At 42.2% G+C, this 22,674-nt stretch overlaps 1 protein-coding gene across 1 annotated transcript; it reads left to right on the top strand.

Annotated features, from left to right (window-relative positions):
* Positions 1-2,824: 2,824 nt before the first annotated feature.
* LOC307263042 (disintegrin and metalloproteinase domain-containing protein 11-like) lies at positions 2,825-18,225 on the top strand (the record flags this gene model as incomplete). The annotated part of the gene is given in 25 exon segments (XM_080044063.1): positions 2,825-2,896; positions 2,899-3,025; positions 4,133-4,308; positions 6,799-6,875; positions 7,323-7,389; positions 9,678-9,760; positions 9,896-9,959; positions 10,060-10,120; positions 10,439-10,608; positions 10,782-10,853; positions 11,150-11,316; positions 11,440-11,524; positions 11,668-11,758; positions 12,497-12,548; positions 13,211-13,310; positions 13,574-13,645; positions 13,795-13,887; positions 14,320-14,400; positions 14,498-14,548; positions 14,725-14,788; positions 14,900-15,005; positions 15,690-15,809; positions 16,165-16,333; positions 16,677-16,788; positions 18,131-18,225. Coding segments are annotated over 25 exon segments (2,427 nt in total).
* Between the last annotated feature and the right edge of the window lie 4,449 nt (positions 18,226-22,674).

Genomic DNA, 22,674 nt, shown 5'->3' with positions numbered 1-22,674 from the left:
TTAGAAATAATTTTCAAAGCAAAGAAAAGTTCAAATGTTAAGTTGATTTTGAATAGAGCCTACTTGTACTTATTAACATAAAAACTTAAGATGAGAGTGGTAGTTGCCTCACTCATGAGTTGCCAATAAATTGCATAGCGTATACGTTTGCAGCTTTTCGCACAGTAGAGGGCAGTGTGTGTCCGTCTCACAACGCCCTGGCGTTTAGGTAGACTACAGTGATTACATTTTTCATAATATCTGAAAGCGATTAAGTTCCACTGCACCAAATATGTCCTGTTAGGCTATGCAGTAACTTTGGTTCATTTTAAATATGATTCAGTATGGAACACAGTCAAATCTCAGAAACAGACATCTGAGAAGAATAGCCTATCTGCTGAAAGTTAGTAGTGAATTAAAGAAGTAATTCTTTATATCATCCTCTACTTTTTTTATGCCCTCTTCTGGGTCCCCCCTGAATTCCTTACCCCCACAGGACACACTAATCCTATCATATTGAATGTCTAAATAAAGCATAGCGGCAAACTCCCTGCAGCCCTGACTCCATAACTCTTTTGCTCAGCTTTATAACTGCTGCATACTTAAAAGTGGAGTCAGTGATTCTGGACGTTTGTTGTCAAATCAGTTTTTGTCAAAATCATTTAATATCTCCTCACGATCAGATACCTTTCTGTGTGTGTGCCCTGAGGGCACACACACAGAAAGGCTCTTTAAACTGGTTTGTTAACAGAGGGTATGTAAACAAAGGTGGACCACCGTAGCTATTAACATGCCCATTTGTAAACCTAGGCTTGTTCAGTGAACACACAGTACAGACATGTAGCTGATCTTGGAGGTTTTTCTGATTTTTACCAAAAATTATTTGACATTGAGCATTCACCAGAATCACAGACTCCACCTTTAATTGACTGCCTCAGTGTTCTGTGGTCGATGGAGAGCTGAGATCTGGATGGTGATTTTGTTTGAAGTGAGATTAACAGCGGAAAGGCCAGTCCGTACTGAATCAATGTTTTGTTTAGGAGGCACACAGGACAAGCACATATTTGGCCCTTTGATGCTGCTTTCTCCCCTCCATCTCATCCCTACTGTCTCCTGCTGCCTCTCGGTCTCAAAGGGGGGTGGATGAAATATTCAGAGGTAGAAATAGACAGTGCACAATGTGCCTCCATTAGCGTGGGATGTGTGGTTGGATGGCTATACTGGACCATTTGATTGCAGCAAGGAAGCTCACCCTTCAGGTCACCAGGCTGAGAGAGCAGCAGATACTTTCACTGTCTTCTTGACCTGTATTTAAATAAGAAGCCAATTAATGTTCATTGGTACAATGTTTTTTAATGTTTTCAATTCACACATGACCTATCATGTGACCTAAATAAGATGCATTACACGTGTTACCAGTCAGTGGAGAGCAGCCCAGTAATATGGTAATGCCTATTGATCATGTTTTGGAGTATTTGACCGTTTTGTAACTTTCTTTCTGGGGTATAGTTACAGTATTTTTAGGATGAATGGCAGGCCATTTTGGTCATTAGCAATATAAAGCTATTCGTCATAGTGTTTCACATTTTTCTCTATCTCTCTCTATCTCTTCAGTCATCAGAGGTTTTTAGAAGTACAAACATAGTTTAATTGAATCTTTATCAGTTTGGTCATGGCTATACGTTTTTACTCAATATATATAGGCCTATAATGATCCAAATGCAATCAGCAGCCCCAGCTTTTATTTTATCCAAGTTAATGGTTCTTATAAGTTTACATGGCATTTGGCTTTTTTTATATTCAGCAGCTGGGAATGTCTGCACATATAACAGTCCAATATTGTACACATTTTTCACTGATGACAAGTATAACTTAAGCAGTTGAGTTGGTTACCACAGAAACAAAATATTTGGAAATTAATCTACATGAAGCTGTCTGTTAGGATTTGCGCTCTCTCGTCACACAACACAACTTCCTCCTTAGGCTTTATTCTCCATATCACGAGTTGACATTCCGAGACGAGATACTCCTCCATTCACACACACACACACACACACACACACACACACACACACATACACACACACACACACACACACACACACACACACACACACACACACACACACACACACACACACAAACACACACTGACTGAGAAAATTAATGAACTGATCATCCCCGATCCATCCCCTTCATGGCTTTTCTTCGGCTGGTGCTGTCGCATCCGCTCCCTATGAGCTGCATGACGACAGGATGAGGAGGCTGCTCGGGATGAGGGAGGGTACCACCACCACTGTCCCACGTGTCCACCTCACCGCGGACCCAACGCATATTCATATACGCTTTCCCATCCCATCCCTTGGTTTCCGCAAAGGCTACCGCAGATTAGCATTTACGACTGGGTTGCATTTACACTGAACCTCATCCACACACACAGACAGCTATGCGTCCGCGGTGCGCACTCCCGTTCCCTATTTTCTCAATGGCCAATCTCTAGGTGTTTATTGATCCTCTCTGCCATAGGCCCAGGCCATGATTCATCTTTTTTCGTACTAATATGCAAATCCATATTTTCAATAGGAGCTGGAGCTGAGAGGAAGCGAGAGAGAGAGAGAGAGAGAGAGAGAGAGAGAGAGAGAGAGAGAGAGAGAGAGAGAGAGAGAGAGGGGGAGAGAGAGAGAGAAAGTGTGTGTGTGTGTGTGTGTGTGTGTGTGTGTGTGTGTGTGTGTGTGTGTGTGTGTGTGTGTGTGTGTGTGTGTGTGTGTGTGTGTGTGTGTGTGTGTGTGTGTGTGTGTGTGTGTGTGAAGGGAGGGAGAGATGAGTGGACGCGCGCCACCACCCGATGTTTAGTAGATTCAGTCTCGGTCTTCGCCATCATTTGTGCTGTGCGGATTTTGGTCTTTTTCCTCCCCTCCTCCGTCGTGCGGGCTCTTGACATTTTGCGGCTCTCGATGTTGTAATCCGGGGGAATATGTGAAGATCATGCTGGCGGTGTGGTGCTTCATGGTCTTTGCTGCAGTGGGCGAGAGGCTTGCAGTCTCAGGTAAGAGAGAGAGACAAGAGAGAGGGGGGTTTGGATAAAGAGCGGGAGCGCCCTTTTGGTTTCGTTGGCATCCACAGTTTTTCCCCCTTGCACCAGCACTTTTTTCCATAGCCCGTGAAGGCTGTTTGTGATTTTATTGTAGTGGGGTAGCCTATCGTTGCCAGGCAGCCAACTGGGCTGCGGTAGATTTGCTGCATCAACACATTTCCATGGAAGCCCCATAATTGTCTGTAGCTTATTCAACGTACCTTTTAATAATTTCCAACGGTTTTGTTTATTTAAATAAACATTTTAAATCACTTTGATAACAATCAATAAGGCAATGTGTTTTCGAGCGTGATTAGTGGATGCTGAGATTGTAAGCATGTAAATATGGCAATATGGGCGTCAGTCTAGCCACTACACAACCTATAAATTATGTCAAATTATAATTTGTCATTTTCAATCATAAACCAATTAGTCTCAGAATAGAGCTATGTTTGATTAAACAGAATGGCCAATGTGATAAATTAGGTCACCAATTTACAGAAGAGACACTGATATGAGTCCTCATTCCGGGTGAAAAATAGGCTGTATCACTTTTAAAGCTAGACACTGCAGGTACATAGGTAGCCTACATTGTTTAACCAATATAATAGGCTAGATATCATCATTAAAAGCATAAAAACAATTTTGAGTGTATTACATATTTTTCAGAAATGTTTGAATATATATCCACATTTTGCGATAGAGTTCACGTCTTTATTTAATTTTTAAAACATATTCAGTAAGCGTCCAAAGTTTTAAGAGAACAGATTTTGGATTTTGACTTTTTAGCATTTTATAAATAAAAAAATACTATGTCTTACAAAAACTATTTAGGCAAAAACTATTTAGGGACGTTTTGAAGAACAAAATGCATCATACATCAGACAATGCATTAACAATATTTGAACCAATCCTTTTGTAAAAGCTTTCAGAATAGTTCTTAAGAATGAGTCTGGAAAGCGTAGTGGATGTAAGTGCTTTAGAAAGTGGAGATTACTGGTTCAGTGTCACTACCTTGCCAAGTCGTCTGCACAGTTATGAGCCTTTTGGTGAGTGTCACCCCTGTTGTGCTACATGCAGGTGTGGACAGGAGCCCGGAGCAGGATGGGGGCCTGTGGGACTGGTTTTCCAGCGGGGGGGACACTGTCACTCAAGTCACCTATCCCAAGCAGCTGGTGCAGCAGAGCGAGTCGGACGAGGAGATGGCTCACGGCCACTTGGATACCAGGGTGAAGAACAGCACCAGGGACACCTCGGTAAGTTTTAACTAATGGTGAATCATGTTTGAATGGATCTCGTTTGTGCTCTCTTTGGATCACTGTCTTCTGTGATTCTATGCTGTGTGTTATATTCATATTGAGGTCAGGGATACCCCAGGTGTCCTCAAAAAGGACTTGGGAATCTCCCAACAAAACAAGGAATACTGTAGATTAATCTCAATGTAATTTGAGTAAAAAGAAAGTGTCAGAGTACCACTTAACGAGAATGTCATTTTTAAGTCAGATTTTACATGAATACCTCACATATTACTGGTAGAAAATAATTTGTCTGGGCCAAAATGATATGAGGGTTTCCTCCTTAATGTGAAGATCAAGAAGATTCACTATTGGTGGCATTGTAGCAAGTCTGTGTGTGTGTACATGTGTCTGATATTAGTACGAAGACAGATTGTTATTTTGCCTATGGGAGTTTTCTTTTTTCCAGTGTCCATAGCGCTCAGCTCTCTGCTGCTACACAGGGATGACAGCGGTATCTTTGCAGCAGCTCCCTCGTCATATTGACCCAGTTAGCGACTTAAAATCTCTTTGAATGTCCACACTGAAATAATGGCAGCTGGATGAAATCAAAACAGACAAATTGTCGTTTGAGTGCCTTCCGAAACACAAGCCGTACAAACCTGGCAAAAAGTTCTGAAACGGAAACCATCTATCTGACCTTCGTCATAGTCCCAATGAGCATTGTAGTAAATGGACAGTTCATCAAAGAGCTGTTTAAAGGTTTGCATGCGTGTAAGTGATATGACATTTACATGACAAAGCGTAGGTAGGCCCCTTGAAATATTCAGTCATCGTGTCCAATCAGCCGGCTGATGTGCTGAGGCCCCAACTTCTTCATTATTCAGTGGTGTGTTGAAGTATGTCCCCATTCATTATGAAACAGGCCTGTGTGAGAAGTGCTGCATGGTCCAAGAGGTTTGAGCACTAGTCCTCATCCCCTCACACACACACTGGTGCAACTGTTATGAGAAAGTATATTAGGCTACTTACACACACACACACACACACACACACACACACACACACACACACACACACACACACACAAACAGTCCCTTGTTTGAGGGCTATAGTGAAGATAAATGTTGTTGTCCCAGGAGGAGAAACTGTCGTAACCAAGAATAATGCTTTATTGATAAAAAGTAGCAACATGTTATCGTAACGTATATTCATAAGATAAAGCGGACATCATACATTTAGAAGCGGCTGGGATTGAGTTAAACTTTTTCTTTTTACTTATCTGTCACATGTCAAAGCCGTGAAAGAGAGCACTCACTGGTGACCACATGACATATAGAATATGTGGCAGCTACATTTTTATCCTTACTTTCGTTGTGTAAAATTGTATACATTTTATAGTAAATATAGTCAGTAACTTAAATTTTAATTTCCTTCGTGGCTCAAAAGGTCTGTAGTTAGGTGGATCTGTCGGAGAGGGAAGGGATGACGTGGTATGATCGAAAGCTTCGGAGCAGCTGCTAAAAGGACATTGCAGTGAGAGACTTCAACTTGGACGAGAAGCTTTCAAAGTGTTCAGAAAAACCTTCAAATCACATTGCTGAACAACTGTGCAATCTCTGTCTGCACGGAATGTCACGCATAATGATCAGGAAGCAAATGCAACCCATGTAAAGCTGTGGCACAACGTCACTGTGTGCCGAGAGATTGAGCACTGAAGACAGTAGCAGAACATTTGTCGTCCGTGCTCACTGAAGGGAATACTTCCAGGATAGTGCATTTTTACTAGTAAAATCCCAGTGATTCACTTGCAATCCTGATTCCTCCAGGCTGATATCAAAGCCACACCGCTGGCACAGTCGGGGCTGCTGTAGAGACGCACTGTTTAGACTGCAGTCAATCTCTCTCTCTCTCTCTCTCTCTCTCTCTCTCTCTCTCTCTCTCTCTCTCTCTTTCTCTTTCTCTTTCTCTTTCTCTTTCTCTTTCTCTTTCTCTTTCTCTTTCTCTTTCTCTTTCTCTTTCTCTTTCTCAATCGCTCTCTCTATCTCTATCTTTCTCTCTCTCTCTCTCTCTCGGCCCCAGCTGTCTCCATCCTCACCTCCTCTGGCAGATGTCCATTAGGGACGTTGGCCCAACATATCTGAATTTAGACAATACTGGTACAGTCTGCTCCACCTCCTCTTTCCGGTCACTTTGTCAAGGCCCTTTCCCCATATCCATCTCTGTCACACTTGGCCCTTTAAACAGCCGTAGCTCTCTGCTGCAGCCGACCGACTGCCAATGTCGATCAATGGAGACCGTATCAATCATAATATTTCAGCTGCTGAAATGCTTTCAGACCGTACACACTTACTGATTCTGTTGAATTATTCATGGCACTTTTTTCAAAAATGGCTTTTACAGAGAGCGACAGACTTAACCACCATTGTTTTGTTACACTCTGATTTATCTTCTATGAAATCTGTGTCTGTCACCGGGTTTATTGATTTAATTATTTATTTATTTTTCCAGCCCATCCACTTGGCCCAAAGCTGTTTCCAAGTAGAGGCCTTTGGACACACCTTCACTCTGGACCTGGAGCTTAACCAGTTAGTACACAGCCGTCCAACATCATCACATCTCCCTTTTAGCACACGCTCGTATCAGTAGGTGTGCTCTTAATTTACTGCAGCTGTTCTCATTACCATTTCCCTGCACTTAAGCAAATGCACTCAGCGTCTCTATTATGTTACATGACAAGACGGGGGAATGCCAAACGTGGCGCGCACACACACACGCACACACACACACACACACACACACACACACACACACACACACACACACACACACACACAACCAGACACAAGCACACGTGTGCACATTTTAGCACATTTTATGACCACCACAGGTTGTTATAGTCACTGATTATTGGTGAAATACATTTGAGGAGTGAGTAAGCGGTGGAGAATGCCTCTGATGAAACCAATTTTGATTAAGTAGTGATAGAGATGATGCTGTTAGAGGTATTAATGGTGTCTCTCCTCTCTTTGCAGTCACCTACTGTCTTCAGAATATGTGGAACGGCACTTCAACAAGGATGACAGACCCTCACAGTCTGTGGTAAGACTGTGTGTGTGTGTGTGTGTGTGTGTGTGTGTGTGTGTGTGTGTGTGTGTGTGTGTGTGTGTGTGTGTGTGTGTGTGTGTGTGTGTGTGTGTGTGTGTGTGTGTGTGTGTGTGTGTGTGTGTGTGTGTGTGTGTGTGTGTGTGTGTGCACTGATAGGATTTTCCTGAGTGAACTTTTCTTCTGGCAACCAGGACATAGCTTTAATGAGATGACTAGAGCAGCGGTGACACATTTTGTTTTTTTGACTGTAGAAATTGAGACTTTATTTCATATTTTACATTGATATCATTGAATCGAAGAATGGATGTAAAGTTTTCTTTGTCAGATGCAATGCTTCATATAGTCTGCAGCTCATGATATAACATCATTCCCATGTCTCATATATATTTTAACGTCGTCTAACACTGATCTGTTTAATTAAAGTATAATTTTAGAAGCAAAAGACATGCTTTGTTTGTTTGAATCTTTTAAGGCTGGTTGTTTTATGTGATTGTGATGTTTCATTTAAGTTAGTACAGTTTGATCTCATCCTCCTGTTTAATCTATTTAAGGAATGTGGATGTGTGTGCTCTCGTCTCTGCTTCAAAAGTAGGCTGCCATGTAACTATGAAGATTAGGCATCTTGCTGTGCTCTACATACGTGGGTTTGCCTGTCAGCGCTGTGAATGCATTGCCTTCTCAGACAGTCAAAAAACGAACAAGGCAGTGGATGCCTGTGGTGTAAAAAAAAACACAAGCTCACAGAAAGAATTCAGAGATAACAGGAACATGGATGAAAGCCTTGACATCCTATGTGGTTTGTGCTCGTCAGGTCAGACCAGAGGAATGTCACTGCATTATGCTAGCCAGGAGGGCTAATGTTTTTTTTCTTCTTCTGTATGAATGTGCCTCTCATTACCCCCCCCTGGCATCGTAGAGAATGAAAGAAGAGCGAGAGGGAGGGAAGAGCAGAGAGAGGATGTATGAAAAGTAAAATACCAGTGATAAAAAGGCAAGATGAGCTTTATCCAAGGAACGTATGTGTGTACATAGACAATTGTCTTTTTTACCAGTGTGGCGGAAGAGAGAAGAGAATTACAAAAGCTGTAGTCAGGACAGATGGTTTCTCAGCTGGATGGAGGCCCCACCAACGCCTGTGTTGCTGTTGCTGCTTCTAGACACTGCCGGTGTGATGCATTCAGTGGCTGCAGGTCACCAGAGTGTCTGTCCTTTTCAGAACACTAAGGTTTGCTTTGCCTGAGCCGTTGTGGCAAGGCGGCGACACCCTGCTGAACTCAATTTGATCCCTGTGAACCAGTGTTTATCTCATTTTTTCTCGAATCTCACCTTTCCTGCTGGTTCATCCTACGCCACTGTGACCTTGTAAAGCAGTGCGCCCACGTTTGAGGGAGTGTTGGCTGGAGGCCCAAAGCTAGGGCTCTGTTGTAGTAGTCAAGGTTTTTTATTTGTTTTGTTTATTACACACATACACAGACACTTGATCAATCATAAATTGGGATACAAATTAACTAAATACTTCAAATATATAAAATAAGGAATAATAATAATATTTAAAAAAAAATGCTGTATTTTTACACAAAAAGTATATCTCGTTTGTTTCGATGTATGTGTTTTTTTGGGTATATGTTTGGCATTTAAAGGGACAACTTTCATTGATAGTAAAAATTTCTGACCAACATTTTGTTACTTCCCTCCAGAAATGTGGGATCTTTGAACAGTCCCATACACAATGGAATAGGAAGACTTTCTAGTCCAAACATTTAAACACGCATGTCTCGAATATTAGCAGACATATGATGGAAGCCTTACAGAAGTTATGTACAGTACGTTGTCATTATCAACTTATATTGAAGTAGTTTAAATTGAGTATTTATGGTTCGTTTTTTGTGCCTTTAAACAGTAGTCAATGTTGTTAAGGGCAGGAACAAGCAGATAACAATTGCTTTGTTACATTCATATTGTGTTTTCCAGACACATGTTGTTTCATGTTTCATTCTCCATGATCCAACTGCGTGGGCAACATGAGTGTTTTGAGTTATTGACAATATCCTTGTTAAAGGTCTAGTACCTCCACCTCTATTGTCAGTGAAGTAATATAAAGTAGAGCACAGGACACAAGTAGGTCACTTACTGTGCCATACATGCAGTAGTGTGGAAAGAGGCTGAGGAGAGTTAAGGTATTCAGAGGTTCTTTCCTTAAGAGCTGACGTTATCACCATACCTAATGAAGTCTAAAAGTGTGTGTCAGTACTAGCGGCTGTTTGTCCCTGTTGTGTCCACAGGGAGGGGAGCACTGCTACTACCAGGGAAGGTTAAGGGCTTTGCCAGAGTCCTGGGCAGCTGTATCCACCTGCCATGGCCTGTGGTGAGCCAAGTAGTAAAAATAAAATTTGTAAAAAATAAAAACCTGTGCATTGTGAACAGGCTACCTCATATTTTGCCTTATTTTTCTGTCCCTTTTTTATGCTTTGTACCTCCCTCTCTTGTTGTTGGTTCTCAGCGGCATGTTCTCTGATGGCTTCTTCTCTTACGGGATAGAGCCAATTCACAATGGGAGCAGTCAGGTAAATATTGAGAAGTGCTATGCTTAACCATAGATAGTATAATAAACCAGCATGATAGAGATAGGCTCTTAATATGTCATCTGGGTGTATTCTGTTACAGGGTTATGGCGCTCACTTAATCCGCAAGATGCCTGATGTCAGATTTTCCCCCCACTGCCCAGGTACATAATGAGCAATTATTTTGCAATCATTTAAAAAAGTAAACGTTAGTTATTATTCCATGGATAACATAGCTCATGTTACTGTCCGATGAACAATCATCACTGGCTTTTCAAACTAAAAAAAGGGATTTCAAGTAAGTTCAGGCTAGGCGATTACTACAACCAAAGCGTTTTGGATTGGAAAATGTATTGTTGAACTGAATTTGAGATATTAGAAATATTATATAAAAGAGAGATATTTGCACTGCACCTTTTTAAAAGTACAACAAGTAGTATTGCTCTAACAGCCTGAGGTTGTGATTCTCTGTGTGTGTTCAGACTGTACAGAGGAGGGTGAGTGGGAAAGCAGAGGAGACGACAGACCGGACCAAAGGAAGACGCAGCAGGTGACTGGGGAGCTGAGAAGATCCAAGAGATATGTCCGCAAGCCCTCCGTCCAGACTGAGACCAAATATATTGAGTTGATGGTGGTCAACGACAACGAAATGGTGAGCTCAGAATATACGTAAGTCATTTTTGCTGCGTTTTAAAAAAAATTAGGTGGACCTTCAATCATTCTGCGCTGCTGGTCTCTGACATCCGGAGACATTTTTTGTCTTAGTTTTGTGAGTCAAGTGATTGTAATGATTAATTTCTTAATTTACCATCTGTGTCTCCGCAGTTTGTACAGCTGCGTCACTCGAGCAGCCAAACCAAGAACTTTGCCAAAGCAGTGGTCAACATGGCAGATGCGGTAAGAGCTTTGTTTGTAGGATTATTACCCTCCCTCTCCTAAAATCTGCATACACACATAACCCATGCCAAGAGGTGTGAGTGAGTGAGTGAGTGAGTGAGTGTGTGTGTGTGTGTGTGTGTGTGTGTGTGTGTGTGTGTGTGTGTGTGTGTGTGTGTGTGTGTGTGTGTGTGTGTGTGTGTGTGTGTGTGTGTGTGTGTGTGTGTGTGTGTGTGTGTGTGCACAAAGTGTTCACAGCACCGGTGTCACACTGACAGCAGTATAGCCTGACAGACAGGTCATTTTTGGTCCCCTAGATCTACAAGGAACAGCTGAACACACGTATCGTACTGGTTGCCATGGAGACCTGGACCTCTAAAAATATGGTGCCAGTCGAGGAAGATCCATTGATAACGCTGCAGAACTTCATGAAATACAGGAAGGACACCATCAAAGAACAGAGTGACATCGTCCAACTTTTCTCGTGAGAGGAATTAAATAGATAAAAATAAACGAATATCTTGTGAATTTAGGCTTTTATTGATATTTTGGTTGCTAGTAAAGTTTTGTTTTTTAATGATGCTATTTTTTCCTGTGTTTTCCTCAGAGGGCGTACGTTTCACAGCAGCCGCAGTGGTACGGCCTTCACAGGAGGGGTGTGCTCTCCAACAAGGGCAGGAGGTATCAACGAGGTGAGGAAAACCTAATAATAAGGGTTTCTTGTAGCGCAAACAGGGATTCATAAACCAAAGATAAGGGTTTAGCTAAATGATGGTTGAAATGATTAAAAAGCTATTTTTTTTGTTTGATTTCATCTTTGTTGCACAATTTTCAGTATGGGAATGTGGGAGCAATGGCCATCACTTTGTGCCAGAGTCTTGGGCAGAACATCGGCATGAGGTGGAACAACGCACGTACCTCTGCAGGTAAAAGACAACAGGAACGAACCCCTGATAAAGCAAGAGGAAAGGTAGAGAGATAAGCAATGATTAAACTGAGTAAAGTGTCGGGGGGGAGGGCTCGTGGTGTAGTGGTTAGAGCGTCCCCCTAGAGGCTCAGGTCTTGCAGCAGACAGGGGTTCGGATCAGTTCTCGGCATGTCATCCCCTCTTTGCCGCATTTTCAACTCTGTCTCTCCAGAGAAAGATCAATAGTGGAAGGTAAAATAGTGAGATTGATAGCCAGGTGTGTGTGTGTGTTTGTGTGTGTGTGTGTGTGTGTGTGTGCGTGCGCGTGCGCGTGCGTGTGCGTGTGTGTGTGTGTGTGGTGTTGGAGAGAGAGTGCTGGCTGGGTGTCGGTATCCCGTTCCAGCAGTTTTCTTCTGTAATTAGACTTATCCATTAGGTGATTAGTCACCTGCGTCCAAGAAGGAGCGGGTGGCAGTTAGAGAATTGCAGCCACCTAACAATGGGCTCAGTGATTAATGTTGAAGTGCCATCAGGTCCATTACTCAATGCCAGGGACATGAGCACAGCGCGCACACTGTGGGCTCCATCCATATACCTCCGTTACTAGCTATCAGTTCTACGTTGATTTTCTTTGTCGATTACATCTTTTTCTCAAGACTCGGAAGTGTCACAGCTTAAATAACGTTTACCATGTAAATTTACTTATTTATTTATTTTTATTTTTTAATTTACTTTTTCCTCATGGTTTTCTTCACAGGAGAATGCAGGTGTCCAGACGCATGGCTGGGCTGCATCATGGAAGACACGGGGTAGGAATTCACATCACAGCACAAGTGAAACACATAACACACCTGTAAAATGAGCCTCTTCTCTGTTTGTTGACTACATTTAACAGCAGGATTTAACAGTGTGCTTGTCCCGCTCCCTCTCGGCTGCAATTTTGTTCAGTTCATTTCACTCAATTAGACAACTCAACACCTCCAACAGAGGGATGCTTTGACTTTGATACTCACAGCTTGTATTTGAGGCTTTCAGCAATTTTGTTCAAACACCAGACATCAGCGTGTCGACCACCGTGTAAGAATTACAAATGGAATCTTAAGTATTCACTGTACAATGTGAGTGACCCACATTTCTCTCTCCTTACCAGATGGAACAATAACGATTGTAATTCATTATTTTAGTGATACTTACTGCAGCTGGTTACATTTCTGTCAGATTGCAAAATGATGAACCCACAGTAAAATTGGCATTCTTCACTGGCAGAAAAGCAGTTTGCTGTATTTAATTTAATTTAATTGTTTGTAATGTCCTGGTCTCTGTGTGTGTGTGTGTGTGTGTGTGTGTGTGTGTGTGTGTGTGTGTGTGTGTGTGTGTGTGTGTGTGTGTGTGTGTGTGTGTGTGTGTGTGTGTGTGTGTGTGTGTGTGTGTGTGTGTGTGTGTGTGTGTGTGTGTGTGTGTGTACGCGCAGATACTACCTGCCCAGAAAGTTTTCTCGTTGCAGTGTTGACGAGTACATCCAGTTCTTGCTCCAGGGGGGCGGTAGCTGCCTCTTCAACAAGCCCAACAAGGTGAGGGCCATGGTGGGATGTAGGATGTGGTAAGAGGAGCCGCATCCAAGCAACATTATTTATAGACCAATGCAATATGCTTATATAGTCTTATTTTCCATTGAAACATAAGTGTTTCAGTAAACAGGAACACAGAATATTTTTTGGTTTTCTTCTTTTTAGTAATGTGCCTATCGTGGTATTACTGTACTTCCAGTCAACAAGCTCCTGTGTTACTGACACATAACATCTCTTTTCTATATGTCCCTCTCTGTGTCTCCTAGCTGTTGGACCCTCCGGAGTGTGGGAATGGCTTTGTGGAGCCAGGAGAAGAGTGTGATTGTGGATCCCAGGTGGTGAGTAGTACACAGTTAGACATCATGCATGAAAGCCAGTTCTTTAACCTTCTGCAGATGGATATCTCCTTCTGTCTTCTTATGGTGTGTTTTCTGGAGCAGAGCTGAAGTGTATATATGTATATATATGTCTTTGTCTGTGGCTGCAGGAGTGTGCCCGTAATGGAGGAGCCTGCTGCAAAAAGTGCACACTTACCCATGATGCCATGTGCAGTAATGGACTCTGCTGCAGTGGCTGCAAGGTGAGTTCACCTATACAACATGCAGTCAAAAAAAGTGGACCTACATTTATATATTTATTTTTATGTATTCTCTTTATATGACACAAATTAGTGGTTTAACAATTATGCTGAGTAGCAACATGTTCGCCTGGAATATGGAAATTGTACCATTTTATCATTTTTTTTTAAACCGGGTCTAGAGATATGACGTGCATTGAGATTTAAACCTCCACAGCTTTCAATCAACTTGATGTTAAGGGAATTGCGGTTTGTGCCACAGTGTATACAAATACACAGTAATTTTCCCCCAACTAATAAGGAGAAGTTAAGCTGCATGTAATAAAATGCAATAAAACACAAGTGTCATAGCCTACTAGTTATCTCAAAATTTTTTAGACAGACTGTACAGTTCTTTGCAGCATTTACGTGATGGCTCTTTATGCTGTCCCCTAGTACGAGCAGAGAGGCGTGGTATGTCGAGACTATGTGAACGACTGTGATATCCCAGAGACATGCACCGGAGACTCCAGCCAGGTAGCCTTTTGACTCTATGTTAAAAAAACTTGACAAAAAACAAAAACAAAATCATCCGGAGTATCCTAAACACTATGTTCTTTTTCCTCTTTTACAGTGCCCTCACAATGTGCACAAGCTAGATGGCTACATGTGTGATACCAATCAGGTAAGGGCTGGTTTTGTGGCATGTCCTTTAGTCTGTGGCACACTCTGAGGTGTACTTATTTTTTTAACCTTTTATTTATACAGGTGATCTCATTAAGACAAAGTGTCTCATTCTCAAGGGAGACGTGCTAATACTTGGCTTAATACTTGAAACATCGTTTTGTCTAATTTCCTCAGGGCCGCTGTTACGGTGGAAGATGCAGGACTCGTGATGGACAGTGTAAGGGACTCTGGGGTTATAGTAAGTATGGAACAGATGTGCCTGTCAACTGGAAATGTGTGGACGTAATCATGTCTGGCTTTGTCGTTTCAGTCTCCCTGCTACAATGTGTATCCTTGTTTGCCTTTATAGATTCAGCGGACCGGTTTTGTTATGAGAAGCTGAACGCTGAGGGGACGGAGAAAGGCAACTGTGGTCCGGGTCCTGAAGGCAAAGGCTGGCTGCAGTGCAACAAGCCGTGAGTCACACCACCATGGTTTCAAAAATGTTTATGCCTCAGCTAAATTATAACTTATGTGCTAGTAATTATGTTTTTTTTTTATTATTTAACCTCTGAAACCGAGCTGATCGTATAGCTGCAAAATTCACATTAACTTTTGAACCATAAATCATAACTCCTTGCATGTTTTTCCCCTGAAAGCTAACAGCCACAACCGTTCCAAAACTGTCTGCGGTGTGATCTTAATCCTTACAAAAGCTTTTCAATTCAGCCTTGAACTTGCACATTTTTTTCAGGGATTTGGTACCATACATTGATACCTATAGATCCAATATTGGAAGTCCTTTTGTCCATATTTTATCCATTATTAATTGTTTGATGCCGTTACATTTGATGCTAATGGCCACATTTGTTTCCCATGATGCTCTGGGAGAGTTTTTATGGTCCCGTCACTGTTTTTACATTCAAATGAGAACGCTGCAGCACAAATATTCTGATAGCTCAGGCTGTCCTGAAACAAAAATGATGCTTATGGCATGAATGTGCATTGCAGGGATGATGTGTTTCATAAGCTGTATTAGACACTAAATCCAGGACTACCAAACATTTTAAAATATCTTAGGGCTCACAATGTTAAGTGCCGTATGGCTGTGTAGTCGAAGCATAGTTCTTGCATGTATTGTTAATTTCTTCCCTGTTTAGGGATGTTTTATGCGGATTCCTGTTCTGTGCTAATGTGACGATAAAGCCAAAGTTCGGAGACCTGCAGGGTGAGGTGACCAGCTTTACCCTCTACCATCAGAACAAGTACTTGGACTGCAAGTAAGTGGGGCACATCCATTTGATCTGCTGCCACTAACAGAGTATAAATATTGTGTTTGTAGGCAAGGAAAGGCAAGTTTATTTATACAGCACAATTCAGACACAAGGCCATTCAAAGTGCTTTACAAGGGCATACAATACATCAAGATTAGACATAAGAAATTGCATTTAAGAGATAGTAAAACAAAGAAAATACATCAAGTATAGAATAGACATTAGACAAATCGATAGAATAAATAAATAAACACTACAGGTTAAAAGGAAAACAGAAAAGTCTTCAGATGTCTAGTGTATTTCTAGCTCTACCTCTCCTCTCCCACCTTGTCTGACATGTGTGTGGATTCTTCCCCCTCAGAGGTGGCCATGCTCTGTTGGAGGACGGCTCAGACTTGGGCTATGTGGCGACGGGCACTCCCTGTGGTCCCAACATGATGTGTCTGGAGCGACGCTGCCTCCCTGTGGCCGCCTTCAACCTCACCACTTGTCCCGGATCACACTTTGGAGGCATTTGCTCTGACCATGGGGTAAAAAAAATATCAATAATCTGAACTCACAACTTCACATCAAGCATTGATTTGATGATTTTTTTAGATGTATTAGATATTGAAAAGTGAATGTATTTTTAGCCACATTAGTTACAGGTATATATTAATTAGTGAGCACTTTCTTGCACTTTCTTTTCAGATTACACAGTGCAACCATTGGGGAACAGGTTCAAACAACATGTTAAAACAGTGTCAACAATAGCTTAATGTCACCAAGATGTCTAAAAACCTAGATTTTTTTTTCAAATTCAGCCCACTCCTAACCTAGATTCATAAATTCAGCTATAGCATTGTAATGTGCATGTTTCTTTCTCTCTTGCAGACCTGCAGTAACGAGGTGAAGTGTATCTGTGACAGGGACTACACGGGGAAGGACTGCAGTGTCTTTGATCCCATCCCTGAACCGACCGTTCCGACGACGCCAGAGAAGAAAGGTCCATAAACACTGTCAACCTGCCCACGTCTCTCTCTCTCTCTCTCTCTTTGTCGGCCTCTTCATATCCCCCTCATAGTCTCTCTACCCATCATGGCTGTCTGTAGCAACATATCTGTGTCCTCAAACACAAAGAGTAGTTCACCTGATTATTGTGATAAAGTTCAGCATCAATATTTGGACCACACAGTGTTTTCCTTCCTGCTGAGTCTTGGTATCGATGTTAGACAAGTGTGTGTGTGTGTGTGTGTGTGTGTGTGTGTGTGTGTGTGTGTGTGTGTGTGTGTGTGTGTGTGTGTGTGTGTGTGTGTGTGTGTGTGTGTGTGTGTGTGTGTGTGTGTGTGTGTGTGTGTGTGTGTGTGTGTGTGTGTGTGTGTGTGTGTGTGTGTGTGTTGAGACACATTTATACATCACAGCATATGTGAATATACCGTAGCCTGGCGAGACCAGCCTGATATTGCGTGCTTCATATCCGTGTGTCTCCCGCAGATCAGTCTGGACTTTCTCCACTCTCCGTGGGGAGGGCCCTGGCCCCGTCCGTTAGTTGAAGGCAGCCCCTGATTGGTTATTGTGGTTGTTGACAACATGTATCGAATCAGCTCGTGAGATAAAGCTTGTCTCACAAGGCTATAGATTGACAACTACACAAACCAATCAGAGGCTGCCTCCTGCTATAAGGGACAAACATTAGGTCAGAACGCGGGTACTGATTGGTTGGGTCATTTTTTGATCAGCTCCTCCCCACGGAGATTAGAGGATGATCTGCTGGAGAGAAACAAATGTGGTTCTGGTACGAGATCAGGCTGGTTTGTGTGTGTGTGTGTGTGTGTGTGTGTGTGTGTGTGTGTGTGTGTGTGTGTGTGTGTGTGTGTGTGTGTGTGTGTGTGTGTGTGTGTGTGTGTGTGGTGGTACTATGTATGTTTCGCGGCCACTGCCATCTTCAAATGTCTCCCTTGCTGTCTTGCAGTCTGCCAATGACACAGAGCAATAGAGCAGCTGCTGCTCTCATAGGGCCCTAAAAAGCCAAAACCACCCTGAGCAAGAGCAGGAGAGGGGGAATGAAAAACAAAGTAATAAAACTCTCTCTCCTTTTGTTTTATTTTTGTAACTGTTGTCTCCCCCTCGCTCAACCGCCCGTTCTCCCACCTCCACCCTACTGTGCGTGCTGGTCTCCTCTTTCCCTTCATCTCTTTATCTCTCCTTGTAGGTATCTGCTTTTCTCTCTCCCTCTCTCCTAGTAGATGTTGTTGTTGACGTACAGTGTCGATGCTGTCCTCTGACGTGTGTATTTTAGTGGTGTTGTTTTGTTTCTGCCCCTCCTCCTCCCTCCTTCCTCTGCGCAGGTCCCAGTGGCACCAATATCATAATAGGGTCCATCGCAGGTGCTATTCTCCTGGCAGCTATAGTCCTAGGGGGGACAGGATGGGGATTTAAGTAAGAGTTCTGGCATGCATTTCACGTGTTACCTGTCTGCTTCTACCTAAAAAAAAACATGCCCCTACCACTATCACCGCCTCTGAAGTAGAGTTGACACTTTATTGCCTCAACATGGTGAGGGGAAAGGGGAAGTTAAGTTAAGTTGAAATCCATGCGAAACATCATACTGGTTGTTTTCTTTTATCAAATCACTAACAAATCGTCTTTCCTCTCCCTACGTTTTCACACAAGCCCAAGTCTTTTATTGTAATGACAGGGCAGGACCAAGCCCCAACCACAGCGACTTCTACCAGTATCCAATGCGGAAGTGACAAAAACTGCAGTAGCACCGGGTGGCCACTAAGGGCAGGTTGCAGAACAGAGCAATCTTTCGTTGACTCCTGTGTTAAATATGCCGTTTTCACAGCATTATTAAACCTATTCAAGGCCTAGTTCAAAAAACCATTCTAGTCTGTATGTTTAGGTCATATCTCCATGACAACACTGAGGGGGTGAATTTTATTCTAGCAGGCTAGTTTTAATTCTGTTGGAGGTTAAAATGTATGAATAATTAGGGACGCGATCTCTTGAGTGACAGCTATCCGCTCGTTGTCCCTCACTTCGCCTTGGAGGTATTTGTCAGCTAGATGGGCGTATCTCCCTCCCCCCGTCGTCACATCAATGCCCTTTTTCGGTAAGTGGAAATTAGTCAAAATCGCGCCAGGACGATTGGATGCAGTTGGAATAACTGAGGTCAGCCCGGATGCTACATCCATTTTATATACTATCTATGGGCAGGACCAAGGTGTTAACCTGCCAGGAACCTCTGCAGCACTTTAAATCCACTAGCTTAGTTAGCCTCAACTAAACTATAACACCATTTTAAAATAATGTCTTACCTCTGGTGCTCTTTTAGCCAGTAAAACAGAACAGTATCACAGTTTTTCTCCCATAGGCAGTAACCTTACCCCAAATGAACCCTCGCTGAAGTACTTCTTCTTCTGCACTGCTCCACCTGTGCATGCTTGCTATTGTTCACTCCTTATACTCTGCCCTAGAAGGACTGTTCCCTACTTTACTCACTGTTAAATCCCTATTCATAATTGTGCAGCTGATGAAAAACTTCTGTTCATTTAAATTCAGAATTTCAAAATGTCATAGCGTGTAGTCAGTCCTTCTATGGCCAGGGTAAGTACGTGTCTCTCTGCATGTGTGCATGAACTGTAAGCAGGATTATTTTTTTTTCTTTTTCTACTTTTGATAGTTAATAATAGTGTGTGGTGTTGTCAGACCCTATGGGGCTGAGCGAGGCCGATGCCATGACGACTGTAGATCTGCTGCATGTGATGTCATCACTATAGTCTGGCTAGAAAGATTTTGGAGAGGATTGGTGGATTAATTATTGATCGAATGATTGATATGTATTGATTTACAATCTGGCAATGTTAAATCCCAGCACAGTTAGGCCAGTCCATAACCATATAACCGTAAATATATGTAAAAAAAAATCGCCTTTTTATGCTAATGATTCTAACTGTTAAATATTCATCATCAACTAAAAAAATAGTTTAGCTTGTTAGTTTTTTCACTTTTCCAATTGTCATTGATATGTTGTTGACATGGTGTTCTTTCTCTCCCATGTGCACTCTTGGGATGCAGGAACATTCGAAGAGGAAGGTATGACCTCACAGGGACCATGACCGTGTGACACGCTGTCATTGGAGAAGCATCAGAAAAACATCCCACAATTCCCCTCAGCATGGCTACTACCTCCTTCACCCACCATCTGAAGTTCATCTCTACCAGAGAACCATGCTCATCTTGCACCTTACTGTTCTTTTAGCTTTACTTTAATGCCTCATTCCATTTCAATGAATGATTTTATATGATTTAAAAGCTCCCCATCCCGTTTTTTTTTCAATCCCATAAAATTCCCTTCAACACTGTAAAACAGAGTGGCTTTCGTTCGGTTAACGCTGTCTTTTTTTCTCCCCTTATCTTTCAGATCTGGCGGAGGATAAGATGTCTTGTCCGTCTTTTTGTCTCTGTGTTCCGTTTACTGCCGTCTTCCTCCTCGCACTGTGTCGTTTTTCACATCGGAGAAGAGGGGAACATACAAAAGAAAAGTCTTCCACTCCTGTCCCACAATCTCTCTGGACCTCTTCCGATTATATAGTCTGTCCTCCACGCTCCCTGTCTGTCTCCCTTCAGTCTGTCATCCTGCCTGGCTAAAAACTGGCCAAATCGTAAACATGTGGCTACTGCCAGAAGGCCCGCTGAGGATTGTGTACAGCCCACACATAGAGCCAAAAGGTGGCTCTCTCCCCCGGGTCTTTCATCAAGTCCGGTGGCACTAGGAGAGTGTGTGTATGTGCGTGTGTGTGCGTGAGTGTGTGTGTGTGTGTGTGTGTGCGCACCTCCTTCAAATCATGGACAGTCTGATGAAGAACATATCAACCGTGGACCAATTTTAATATGAGACATGTATTTCCAAATGCCTGCCTACCTGCCTGCACACAAGCTAAACAGTTAAATGTTTGACTAACACACATACTGGCTTTCCACTCGACTCAAATGGTATAAAAGGACCTGAATGTTTTCCTTTTTTATTAAAGGAGAAGAACCTTAGGTCAGGCCTTGTTGGCTGGGTGTATCTCAACGTGGACAATTATCGGTTTTGATCTGCATAGTTTGCAAAATATGGCTATAACTGAAAAGAGACCGTGCATTGGACTGTTGGCATGTTTTCCAAAGATAGACCGAGGAAGGACTAATGATCATATAAAATGACAGCTTAAAAAAGACAGTTACCCCAGAGCCCAGAGTGATAACTGAGTTTACGTTCATTGTTATTTGTCCTTTAAACTTAAAAGAATTCCAACCGGGCTCCTCCCTCCCCCCTCACACACAAAATTGTTCAGGTACAGAAAAGGGAAGCTAGGTGTAATGGTTTTGGGATCATTTAAAAACTACTAAACTCGTAAAGCAGCAGAGACCGTAACTTAGTGTTTCCAACCGCAGACCGACTAACATACATTCCACAATATGTCGTGTGTCTGTGTGAGTGGTCACACAACTTTATTCAGGCCCAAAGTTTGTACGCTTACATTAGGAGGTTTGATCTGTATGTCTGCTCGCGAGTGAATGTAAGAGATTTTTAAGAAAGGGAAGAATGTATGCGTGTTTACATTAGTGTTAGGGGCACTTGTGTCCATGTACACCTTAACACCCCTCCTATCACAGGTAGATAGGTGGATTTTTACCTCTAGAATATCCTCTCTTTCTACTTACTGTTGTGCGCTGCAGCCATGGAACCCTAAAGGCAGCACACTAATAAAGAATTCAACTGTTTTTATGTCATGTATCGACAGAAAAAAATGAGCACTTGCCAATTGTATGCACACCAATTTTGTAAATATGTGCAAGATATTCTGAATGTTTATTGCACTGTATGAAGATTTATTTAAAAGCTATATGTTAAAATAAGTTGTATCTGTTTCAGCAAACACACAGCCATTTGTAAATCTATACTGTAGTCAACTCTGTCCATGCATTTAAACGTGGCGTAGCAGCCGCGCTAGCTGTCTCGCGACTCACTTTATCATTCCAGCTATCACCTAAATGTCATTAAAAAAAAAAACTTTTGTACATTTGTTGATAGCCCCGAGCCTTGGGTGAACGCCTCAGCCCAGAGGCTTTGTAATGATCCCCACTGTAAATGAGATTAAAGTGTCCAGGAGGCAGCTTATCTGAAACTGTATGGGTGTGAGAGGTCGGTTTGGTTTGTTTGAGCTTTGCACTATGACAGATGCACTATTGTTATTATAACAGTATGTACAGAGTTGGTATCAAATAACAATCTGTTTGATTTTCAAGTTTAGGGGGGTGATAGAAGAGAACCAAGATGCATCGTATCCCATCTTTCCTAGACACTATCTTTTTGAATGAGACAAAAGAGAAAGAAATGGACTAAGGCTTGTAGTTGAATTGAAATGGAAGAAAATAAAAATGCTAAAACATGAAACCACTCGTCAAACTCTCACATCTCGCTGCCTTATTGTATTTATTTATGGTTTTACTAGATGGAGAGACCCCAGAGAGTTTTCTGTTTTTCTGCGGCACATTTTTCAAATATCATAATTATTTTTGTGTAAAATTACAGTGAGGATGGGACAAACAGTAGTTTAAGGAAAAATAGTGAAAAAGTAATTACATCTACAGTGTAACGTTTCTTGATTTGTGAACCATTAGAGGTACAGCAGCCTGAGGCTGCATGTGTTGATAATTCTTATCAATTAATATACATTAGTCTTTAAAATCAAATAATAAAATAGCCATTCTAGGCTCATCACAACTACTAGAGACTTTAGGTCGTACGAAAGCTTTGTCTATCCAGTATGGGATAGTTATTGCTAAAAAAATATTCTTAAGGTTTGGAATAAGGAGATAGCCCCCTGCTTCGATATGTGGC

The sequence above is a fragment of the Ammodytes marinus genome (assembly GCF_949987685.1).
Source record: "Ammodytes marinus genome assembly, chromosome: 16".
In the NCBI taxonomy this organism is placed as follows: Eukaryota; Metazoa; Chordata; class Actinopteri; order Uranoscopiformes; family Ammodytidae; genus Ammodytes; species Ammodytes marinus.
Note: the sequence above shows the minus strand (reverse complement) of the source record. Positions and strands in the feature narration are given on the sequence as shown.